The sequence below is a fragment of the Alnus glutinosa genome, chromosome 3 (assembly GCF_958979055.1).
Source record: "Alnus glutinosa chromosome 3, dhAlnGlut1.1, whole genome shotgun sequence".
NCBI lineage: Eukaryota > Viridiplantae > Streptophyta > Magnoliopsida > Fagales > Betulaceae > Alnus > Alnus glutinosa.
Genome location: NC_084888.1, coordinates 24,091,330 through 24,103,181, shown reverse-complemented (window position 1 = coordinate 24,103,181; position 11,852 = coordinate 24,091,330). Strand labels below are relative to the sequence as shown.

The window sequence follows — 11,852 nt, the reverse complement described above, 5'->3', positions numbered from 1 at the left end:
TTGGATGCGTGTCTACAGTAATCGGTACTGTAGACACGCGTCCAATTGTTGTGATTTTTGTAGTGTTAGTTTGAGAAATAAATCTCTACCCACCTCTCACTGTTGTTCAATGAAAGTTGTAATTATGTTTGTCTTTGTCTAAGAATAGTATTGGAAAAAAGTATATGCGGATTGTCTTAGATATATCTTGAATTTTTCTGCTATTGAGGTATGTTATCTCGAACTATTTGGACTAGTATGTGATGTAGTTAGAAAGATAGACAAGAGTTCGATGAAGTTGCCGCAAAGTTCGCGAGAGTAAATTCCCAGGATTATGGCGTTTGTGAAATTTGCACGTGAACATGAGAATAGAAAATGGGTCATTGTGTGCCCTTGTAAGAAGTGTTTGTTGGGCAAATCATGGTCCAGTAAAGTTTTATTTGCCCATTTAACGTCAGGTGTTGAGATTATTGAAGGTTACACTGAGTGAATAATGCATGGAGAATCACTTGTCTCTCCTATTGATAACGAGACAATATATGAAGCTCCCAAGACGCTTTAAGTGGATAGCAAAAGTTACCAAAAGTTACAAGACAGTTAGGTACCCATAATCTCAAAATTACGAAAAGTTTCTAAAAATAAAGGAAAGGAAAACATATCAATGAGATTTCAATAATTACAAATAAACAAACAAATACCTGCATATCCCTTGGAAGCGACTCGAGCTTTGAGTCGAAATAAGAGTCTTGAACTTGAGGTCTCTTCGAAGTTTTCGAGTGTGTTTGGTAAAGATTGTTGAGGTAAATTTTGTTTTTGAATAGTAATAAGAAGTGATTGATGTGATATAAAGTAAAAATAATTTGTATGAAAATAATAAAAAGTTTTGTTTTATAGTTAGTTTTTTATTTGAATAGTAATAAAAAAAATAATTGATGTGATATAAAAAATAAAAAATTTAAATATTTTGAAGTTGATTTTTTTTAAAAAAAAAAAAAAGAGAGAGAGAAGAGATGGTGGTTACCAAATTAACAAAGTCCGACATTGTTGGAACACGAGAACAGTTTCTCCATTTGGAAAGTCCTTTGGTTTTGGAGAGAGCACCAGATTGAGCTGAAAATCACGCAGGTTAGTTTTTAGGGGTGGGTAGGGTATATGGGGCGTAATTTACCCAAAATCATATTATCTTTATCTTGTATAACTTTATTACTTATTTCATTCATTTTTATTACTTCTACAAAGTCATACGTTTCTCCGATTTCTTTTCTTTTGTTTTATTTTTTCTAGAAACAATAATCTGAACTACATGTGTTTTTGTGGTGTTTTATTTAAATCAGTTGAAATCAGAAGAAACATAACCATCGTATTTCAGAATATTATTTTCAAATACATATATATTCCCATTAATTAATGAAGGTCGTTTCAAGCACTTGACAGCCGAAAATTAAATCTTTGTTTGGGAAGATGCAATGTGTGGTGTAGCTCGATCTGCTTCAAGTCCTTCCATATATGCCACAGTGATACAAGAAAACCAACTCGGTTGATGTTGGGAGTTTTGGCATGGTATAAGATTGGCAACATCAAAGGCCACCCAGAAGTTTCAAATTATGCATGCATGCGTCGACTTCGTGGTGAGAATATTCTTGGAAAAAAATCATCACTAGTTGATCCAGTCCTGAATTTAGACCATTTGTGCAATGGTGGACCATCTCCATCATCTCTATTTCTACCCTCTGGCTCTGGTGCACGGAATTCCTAATCAAAACGCAGAAATATATTAGACGATAGCAAAGACACCGATTGGGTGGGTCCGTGGGCCAAAACAACATTGTTACGTGATTCTCTAATCAAAGCCCCGCCCACCACATTTTTCTTCTTCGTCTTCGTCTTCTTTGTCGTCGTCGTCTTCTTCTTCTTCAGCAAGCCATGTGACCCCAATTACTAATATCTTTTCTTTCACTCCTCAGCTTTTCTCACACACACACGGATAGCAAAACAAACGTGTGCATGTACAAGAACCTCAGCCAAATCGAAACCCTGAACATCGCCGGATATCTTACCCGCAATGTCGTCTCCAATGCCGCCTTCGGCGTCGCCTTCGGAGTCGGATTCGCCGCCGCCGCCGCCTTTGGAGTCGCTGCCGGCACCGGCACCGGCACCGGCACCGGAACCGGAGTCGCCTAAGACGTCGCCGCCGGCGCCGGAGCCGGAGTCCCCTACGACGTTGGCGCCGCCGCAGGAGTCCCCTACGACGTCGGCGCCGCCGCCGAACGGGGGCTTCGCAACGGGGGCGCTGGTGGGGATAGTGATAGGAGGGTTAATTGTGCTTGTGGGCATGTGCATTTTCGTCATTTTCTATAGGAGAAGGAATCGGAGAAACCGACCTGAAAATGTTGACTCCGAAGGTCCTCCACAAGGACCTAAAAGTGAGGTTCTTATTTTATTTGTTTAGCTAATTTTATATTTATGTTTCGTTTGTTTTGGTTTGTTTTAACGTAAAATGTTTTTTTGAAAAATATTTTTGACATTTTTTTGGTGTCCGGTCGAGGTAATAATTTATTTTTTGTGTGAAAGGAAGTGTAAGCCGAGAGAGGGATGCGCGCAGAGGGTTTGAAATCTTTGTATTGTATACTCAAAACACCCACTGCTGCCGAGAGAGAAACAGGGAGTTTTTCTTCTTCGTCTACTGTAAAGGACTAAGAGAGAGATGTAGGGAATTGGAGTTTGAGAGCTCTGCAGATTCTGGTTTTTTCTCTAAGAGTGTAGAACGATTGTGGGTGCAAGCTTCTATATATATATATATATATATATATATATATATATATATATATATATATATATAGATTTGGATTGGTTTGGGTTAAACACATCCACGGCTGGGGAAGACACAACTATTAAAAAAATTAAGAGTTGTCATTTTTAATTAGTTTGGTTTGGTCTTCATGGTAGTTAGGAACTAAACACCTACGAGAACTGGTTCGTGCATGGAGGGAAAAATATCTGGGTAATCTAATCATGATTTGCTAAAAAATCAGAATACAGGTGTTACGTAGTTCTGCACTCTGCATTTCTATGTGGATTGATCGCCATATATTGGAGTATCGATCGCCAACCTGGGGATTGATCGATGGGTTATTTTTACGGTTGTATTATATATATATATATATAAATTATTCTTGGGCTTTACCACTCTTCGTATTGTATAATTATAAGTGTTCTCATTAGTGTTTGTGATCACATATTAATGTTCCCTAAACCGGAACTGCTTTTGATCTGTTTTTCTCCCTCCTTTTTGAGTACTTGTTTACGTTTGTCGCTTGACATTTCTACGTTCTATGATGATTCCTTACTCTTCAGATATTTCGTTATTGTATTAGTATAGAATTGTTCTAAACCAGATTATTTAGGCCTATGCCTGTAATTATTTCGAAATAAATTCTGGTTCTCAAACATCACTATTTTTTTTTTTAAAAAAAAAATGGTGGTTTCTAAGCTTTCTAAATGGAATTCTGTAAGAGTGCTCTGTATTTTTTATTACAAGTATTGATGTGCTTCTCTGGAATTCTGTAAGGGTTAATTGTTTCATATTATTATTATTATTATTATTTTATATATATATATATATATATATATATATATATATACAACAATTAGATGATACATTTGAATTTACTTCATAGTTCTATAAAAAAGTAAAATTATAATTTTTTTAACAGTTTTTATAGAAGAAACATACAGTTCTCTTCATAGTTCAATTGATTGCATGATTTACTTTTGATGGTAGCATTCTAGCACCTTCAACTTCTATTGATTTACTTCTCATCTGTACAGCCCTTATCCTGTTATCCATGGACTTCAGTGTATGGCTTGGATTCGGATATGCATATAGTAATTTGATGATACATTTGGCTTTTGGAGACATCGCTTCATCATTCTCGTCTAGCATTTTACTTTCATCCTTTCTCTTAATTAACAAAATTGTATTATTGGTATATAAGTAATGACACACCTTTTTGGATATACACATAAACAAAATTTCTAGATGAACAGAAAGCATAGTGTCACATACACACTTAGATATAGACAAAAAGTTATCCAAGTAATTTCTCCTTTGATCATCCTGAATCTACCATATTAACTATGTAGGGATTCCGCCCCAATTTTTCTTACGAAATGTGCACGAGTATGTGTTTTTAAAGTATTACTCCCTCTGTCCCACAGGCAACTGTAGCTTAATTAGGGATTGAATTCAGGGGAGATGTGTCTATAAAGCAACCAAAAAAACTGCAAGAATGGCAGTCTACAAATTTGTGAAGATGATGATCATGAAAGAGAAAATTTTCAGCCTAGTATTTAACAAATCTCTGGATATATTTATTAAACTGCATACCATTTAGTGAAGGCCACAATTACATTTTGAACGTTATGGAAAAAAACTAAAAATTGATATGCTACAGTTGAAGTTGCTATTATGAGTCAAATTTGCTACATAACATGATTGACAAAGTTGTGGCTATCATCCTCATAGGATTAGGTTTCCAGTAAATTGACCAGCAGACAAACTATAGTAGAGGTGCCAGATAGAAGTTGCAGGAGGGTGACATCTATAAAATTGCCAATTGAACAGTTACGAAAGTTTAATGGGGGTAAGAGTCTCTTTATAATGCCTTGAAACTGCAGATTGTGGAGGAATTAATTTCCTATAATGGTTGTTAGGGGTAGAGTGTCAAACTATGATGCACAGTAATTTGGTTGCTTGATCTAAGAATGAGTTATGGGAATCCAACAAAGGCAAGGTTGGTGACTCCTTGTGGATTTACGAAGTGAAGGCATGATTTATTTTTTAGTTTTTGATTTGCAGTATGAAACTGTCTATGATGGAAGATTTAGTTATTGCAAAGATCACTGCTATATGTCTCTCTGCCATGAAGGAATTGTATGTTGAAAGCCCTTACATGTCTCATAAGGATTTGTATTCAATTGTTCATTTTCTTTTCCCCTTTTTGATCATTATGTTTTGGTTGGACAATGGATCTGATTGAAGACGTACAATGGATCTCATTGAAGACATTATATTGTTATTTCAATTTTCTAGGAGATGCCAATATACTTGAATTTTATGATGTAGTTGTGATGTATTGTGTGACTGCCACTTTTTGTGGTATCTTACCATGCCTGCTCATTCAGCTTCTTGCTGATCTTGGTTTGTCCAGATGACACTATTGGTGGCCCACCTCAGCATTCGCAACAAAATGCTCCACCACCAAAAGATGGTAAAGTAACATTGTTTCCCGAGCCAACTCTTCCCCCTGGAGTTGCATCAAGTCCCCAGCTGTTACAAGTCTCCACCCCTACTGCACATTCTTCGGCAAGTAGCAGTTTGGGCTATGAGAAACCAATCTCATCACCTTCCCCTGGCTATGCCTTAGGTCTTTCACAAAGTACATTTTCATATAAGGAATTAGCCATTGCAACAAATGGTTTCTCCAGTGCCAACCTCCTTGGTGAAGGTGGTTTCGGTTTTGTTCATAAAGGAGTCCTTCCTAATGGGAAAGTGGTTGCAATTAAGCAGCTGAAATCTGGCAGTGCACAGGGGGAGCGTGAATTTGTGGCAGAGGTTGAGGTCATTAGTCGTGTCCATCACAAGCACCTTGTTTCACTGGTTGGATACTGCATTTCGAAGGCACAAAGATTGCTTGTTTATGAGTTTGTCCCCAACTACACCTTGCATTTTCATCTACATGGTAAGTCCTTGCACCGACCATATTTTGTGGTCTCATGTATAGCTTGGATTTTTCTTTACGGAATTTCCTTTCCTTGAGATAGGTTATGATTCATGTCCTTTGAACAATTTGAACTCCTATGGAAGTTAAAATACTATCAACCTCCCACCCCCCACTTTATACCGGTAGTTCTTGGGTATCAAATATATCTGCCTTCCATGTTCTTATAAACATAATTTTTCTCTTTATTAAAAGGATAGAGCACAAAGTTAACCTTTCCCCAATATAATTTTTTTTTTTTTTTACAAGTACGAAAATTTCATTAAAAAAATGTAAAACGCCCTCATAAAGAAATATACACAAGGACAACTTAGCTAGCCCACGTAAAAAACCTAAGAAAACCTACAAGGAACTACAAACCCACAAGAGACCCAAAATACAAAAGAAGTCCTTAAGAGCACTTCCAATAGATTATTTATTTGCAACTTTAAGTTAGAATAGATAACAAAAGTGTTAAAAAGAGACTTCATCGGCTTTTGTATTCCAACTTTATAATAGATTTTTCTTAATTTCATAAATTGTGCAACTCTACAAGTAGAGTTATACCATTCACTTATCTATTTTTTTTTTTTTTCCTTTTTTATCTCCACCTTTTCCTCTTTTTTCCTTTTTTTTTTCTTTTCCCTCCATGACTCCACCTTCTTCCTTTTTTTTCTTCCTTTACAGTGGAGATCTAAGGAAAGTATGTAAAGTAGTGGAGTTATCAAGTGAGACCCGCATGAAAAAAAAAAAAATACTTTAATGAAAAAATTAATAAAAAAATAATATAGAGTTAAGAATAGATAATCGAATGTATAATACATTTTAAAACTCATTAGCTAAATTAGATAAAATAAATTTTGATTAGCTATTCTAGATTAAGATATACATAAACCATTGAGAGTACTCTAATAAACATCATTAAACACTCAAAATACAATAAAAACCTCCCGATAATCGCTCAAGATACAATAGAACCTCCGTAATAAAATAAAATCCTCAAACTAAGAAAACCCTAAACCCACACAACAACCCGAACAAAGAGAAAAACCCGAAACCCCATTAGAAACACCCAAAAACCAAATTACAAAGAAAAAACCTGGGAAAAAACACAAAAAAAAAAAAAAAAAAAAAAAATGCAGTGGCGCCGGCGCGTGACGCCACGAGCGGCAGCCGGCGACGGCACGGGGCGGAACCAGCCGGAGACACTGCCGGTGAAGTCAACGGAGCGGCATAGAGATAGACCTATTTCAATTAACCTATGTAAGAAAGACAGTAAAATTAGCCAATTTGGTTATTCAACTTCACAAGTCATATCCTCTGGTTGTCGATCATTTCAATTAGGATTCAAATAGGGATCTATCACCCTGAGAGGTTTGATGGTTAGTTGGATCACAATGTAATGTTAGGATTGAGATCGAGATTTCTACAATTTGATTTGGGAGTAACTTTATTTGTCTTCACAAACTACTATACACCATTTTATTGTGGAAAAATGGCATTGCAGGAAAGAAGAGGCCAACTATGAACTGGCCAACCAGAATGAAAATAGCTCTGGGCTCTGCAAAAGGATTGGCATATCTGCATGAGGACTGTGAGTTTCCTTTGTGTAGAATCTTTACATTGCAAACCATAATTTTTTCTGGTTTTAGGTTCACTCTCCTTTTGAGCTAAATTTAATCTTCAGGTCAACCCAAGATTATTCACCGTGACATCAAGGCTGCTAATATTCTTCTTGAATATAACTTTGATGCGAAGGTAGGGTTTCTTAATTTTTTAATATGATTCTTGGTTTTGATTTGTTGAGAAATTAGAGGAATAGATAAAGAGGGAAAACATTGGGACTTTGTTAGGTTTGTAGTAAATATGGATCATTAATTTTTTCTTTTTTTTTTCTTTTTGCTTTTGTTTTTGGTCTAATTGTGTGTATTTGCTTGAATCATGTGCATGTGTTGATTAAAAATTTGGTTGAATTTTTTGTACTTTTGAATTTTGTAAGATGTCTCTTTTCTTTAAGCTTCAATCTTTTTTTCCCTGTATTCTTTTTCCTATGTGCATTTGTTAATTGAATTTGAGCTTTTAAATATATATATATATATATATATATATATAATTTATGATTGATATTATATTTACATCTTTTAGTAGGATCCGCATGAATTCAAAGAAGTTGCTAATGTGAAGTAGTTGCAAAAGCTTTAAATTACTAAATGTATACTTTTATTTTTAAAAAATATTTGAATAATACTACTTATCAAAAAATATTTGAATAATATTACTCTTTTGGAATATTGGAAGTTGATTGAATTAGCATTGAGCATTGCTTTTGACTTATGATGATTGATTAACTGATTATGTGAAATAATATTATTTTTATTTGCTAGAAGACCGTTAGAGTACAATTAATATAATTGATGTTAATTTTCTTCTTTTTGTACATTTGAATTTTAAAGTTGAGTAGATGAATTTTTGTATGCACTAATTGAGTAATGTTATAATTTTTAGACTTTGGATGGTGCTATAAAAAAAAAAACATGTTTTCTGTAAGAACTTGAAGATTTATTCATAAATTAATAGTTAGAAGATACATTTCTTTTTTTAGATTTTAATTCAACGTAATTTCCTCTCCCCGAAATAAACTCTTGGCTTCACCCAGGGTGTGTGTTTGTTTACTTGTGACTTTTTGCTACTCCATCTATATCTGCAATTGAGTTTCTGAAGTTTTAGATTTAAATCCATGGTGATTAGTCTTGGCTCAAAATGGTTCCGGAACAAGCTGCCATGACCAGAAAAATTCTTGATTCCCTTTTGCCTCCTCCTCTACCCACAAATAATATAAGGTTTTGCATGTCATTTAATTGCGTAGTTGCTGTTTGCATGGCATGAGTTATATGGAAAAACATCAATTTTGTCTGGTACTTGTCTAAAATTAAATTCTATGATATGATAATGTAACTGGATCTTTTGTTCAGGTTGCAGATTTCGGGCTTGCCAAGTTTTCATTAGATACTGATACTCATGTCTCCACTCGGGTAATGGGAACTTTTGGGTAAGATCCATTTCTGTGTTGTTTAGGCATAGCTATGGTGCTGCCATGAAGTCTAGTTTTGAAACAGTTTAAATGCTAAAAAGCAATCATGGTTTGGTTGCTTCATTTTCTTGTACTTTATAAATGAATTGTTTCTGAATATCGTGAAAGAATTTTGTATTCACCAAATGCAGTTACTTGGCTCCAGAGTACGCTGCAAGCGGAAAGCTCACTTATAAGTCAGATGTCTTCTCCTTTGGAGTTGTACTTTTGGAGTTGATTACCGGACGCCAACCTCTTGATAAAACTCAATCCTTCACTGATGATAGCATGGTTGAGTGGGTGTGTATGCGATTTCATAAGCACTTTTTAATAGTTCGTCATATTTATGGGTGTAATCAGATCATCATGGGATATGTTTAACTCATCTTTTTGGGTTGTTGAAACATTAAGCGAAAACACTCTTGGAAAATCTTTGATGGCCTTGTTAAGATTTTTTTTTTCTTCGACTTATAGATCCTTGTGGGAATATACACTGGCCTGTAGTTTGACAGCAAATGTTGCTCTCTTAAAAGAAGTGACAGTGGAAAAGAGTATGGGTACCTACTAGAAATACTTAGCGGATTGAATTTTTTTATTTTTTTATTTTTATTTTTAAATGTATGGAATTGTTGATATCCTTTCCTAGTTCATGATGCCCTCCAGCACCTGCAGGCACAAGGATAATTCTAAGTGCATTTTCTTGTCTTTTAGGCAAGGCCTTTGCTCGCGCAAGCTTTAGAAAATGGAAATTTTGATGCTCTTGTTGAACCGAGGTTGCAGAATGATTACAACTCTGGTGAAATGGCACGAATGGTTGCTTGTGCTGCTGCTTGCGTGCGTCATTCAGCTCGGTATCGGCCAAGAATGAGCCAGGTAAAGTCTACCATGGTCTAATTTTGAAATAATTGTTCTCTTTGTCTAATCATCATATCCAAAATTACATATGAACCTCCTTGGCCCTGTGTCTGTGAACTGTAAAACCCTCTGCTTGTGTATTACTAAATGTTTATCTGATATTCTTTTGTAGAATATTAGGTTTGGTCTCAATCTAATGCAAAAGTTTAGGATGGTTAGTGACCTTTGTTTGTTCAAAATCACCACCACATATATGGAATTGAGATATTCCAGTTTGACCATTATTCTTTATGATGGCATATGACCCAATTACCATTCTTGATAAAAGCAGATAGTTCGAGCTTTGGAAGGAAACCTTCCTCTAGATGATCTAAATGAGGGAATGAAACCTGAAAACAACAGAGCAATCGGTTCGTTTGAGAGTAGCCAAGAGCAATTTACCAGTGAGTGCAGTGGACCTAGCAGCGATTCTGCTCTGCTCCAATTTGTCTCAAGTAGCGAAGGCCAACAAACTACCCAAGAGATGGAATTGGGGAAACTCAAGAATGATGCCCAAGACTTTGGTTAAATCTCTTTCTTGATTTTTCGGGTTTTCTTGTAAATTCGCCCGCTTTTTCCCCATCATTAAAATTGCCTATTTTGCAGATTATTATGCCACCATGACTCCATGAGCAACAAGAACAGAACCCAACTATTTAATGGTAGTTTTGGTTGATTTTTTACTATTTTCTGATATAGTTAGTTAATCTATAAATAGAATCCTTGTAATGGTTGGACAGCTCTATGGAGAGGAAGATTCAACAGCGTGGAATCTGGCTGTATAATTCTCATGTTTAATGTGATTCAGGTTGTCATCATGTTCATAGATTTCGTCCACTACCATTCAAATCTCACTTATTCCTTTTTACTAACTAATGAAGGAACTTGTTAATATTTTGAGTCTTGAGTTGGCAAGTGCCAAGTTCCCCACATCACCTTACTTGGGTTGACTTCCTGGTTAATTCCTCATTCAGAGGGACCAAAGTATAAATGGCAAGGAAGCAATCATCATTGGCATAGAGCATTTTTTTTTTTTTTTTTTTTTTTTGTGTCGTGTGTGCAACATTTGATGTACTAGGTATAAATATAATCTGCCAAACTACAAAGAGTTATTAAACTTCCACCATCCATACTAGACATTTTATTGAGTTTTGAGCTTCTACTAATATATTTCATTTCACTATTCAATTATAATTGTTTGAAAGCATGGGCTGACAATGTTAATCATTATCCATCTCTAAAGAACTCAAAATCTTCTATTTCGAATGCAAGATTAACTTTGAAATAGAATGGGTATATTTGGTAACCATCTTTCCCTTATTTTCAATTCTCTAAAAATAAATCAACTTTAAAACATTATAACTTTTTCTTTTTTTTTCTCACTTTTTAAAAATAATTAAAAAATAATTTAAAAGCCAAATTACAAATTATTGTTTATTAAAATCGTTGATAAAAGCATATAGTTCGAGCTTTGGATGGATGTGTTGCTGTAGATGAGCTAAATGTGGGAATGAAACTTGGGCACAGCAGAGCATTGGGTTCCTTTGAGAGCACGGATTACGACATTAGCGAGTATGAGATGGCACTAGAAAGTCTTCTTTTCTCCGATTTGTCTCAAGTAGTGCATGCCAACAAACTAGCTATTAATTACATACCGTCTATTTGTATTTCAAATTTGAATATAATTTAATGTATTTCAATTATATTATCAGAAAGCTTAATTTTTTGGCACATAAATTACACGCTATGAAAGCTTTTCCTTGCACATGTGTTTTGTGCCAGGAAAGTTTTACACGCCTTCTTGGCACATAATCTAACACCAAGAAGTTTGATAAAACTTTCCTGGCGTTAGCTCAAACGCCAAGAAATTAGGTTTATTATTTAAAAAAATAAAAAAAAAATTGATTATATTATATTTCAGTATAAACAAATTTTTAACATATGAAAATCATGAGAACTCATATCTTTAAATCGTCATAAAATAGCTAGTAATTACCAAAAAAAAAAAAAAAAAAAGCTGCTGGCAATGGAAGTGAATCGTGAAATTGCACTTCTTAACAAGACGTCGGATGCTCTAAAAAAATGAGCTTCTTGTACTTCATAATTGGTGGACTCCGAGTGAAGAACAAGTCTATATATGGCCCAAAACG

At 34.9% G+C, this 11,852-nt stretch overlaps 1 protein-coding gene across 1 annotated transcript; it reads left to right on the top strand.

Annotated features, from left to right (window-relative positions):
- Positions 1–2,164: 2,164 nt before the first annotated feature.
- Positions 2,165–10,520, top strand: LOC133863632 (proline-rich receptor-like protein kinase PERK1). The gene is made up of 9 exons (XM_062299669.1): positions 2,165–2,402; positions 5,190–5,720; positions 7,246–7,332; positions 7,426–7,496; positions 8,711–8,787; positions 8,961–9,108; positions 9,520–9,681; positions 9,995–10,226; positions 10,309–10,520. The coding sequence occupies exons 1-9, from the start codon at positions 2,312–2,314 to the stop codon at positions 10,332–10,334; spliced, it is 1,425 nt and encodes a 474-aa protein (XP_062155653.1). The 5' UTR covers positions 2,165–2,311; the 3' UTR covers positions 10,335–10,520.
- Positions 10,521–11,852: the final 1,332 nt, after the last annotated feature.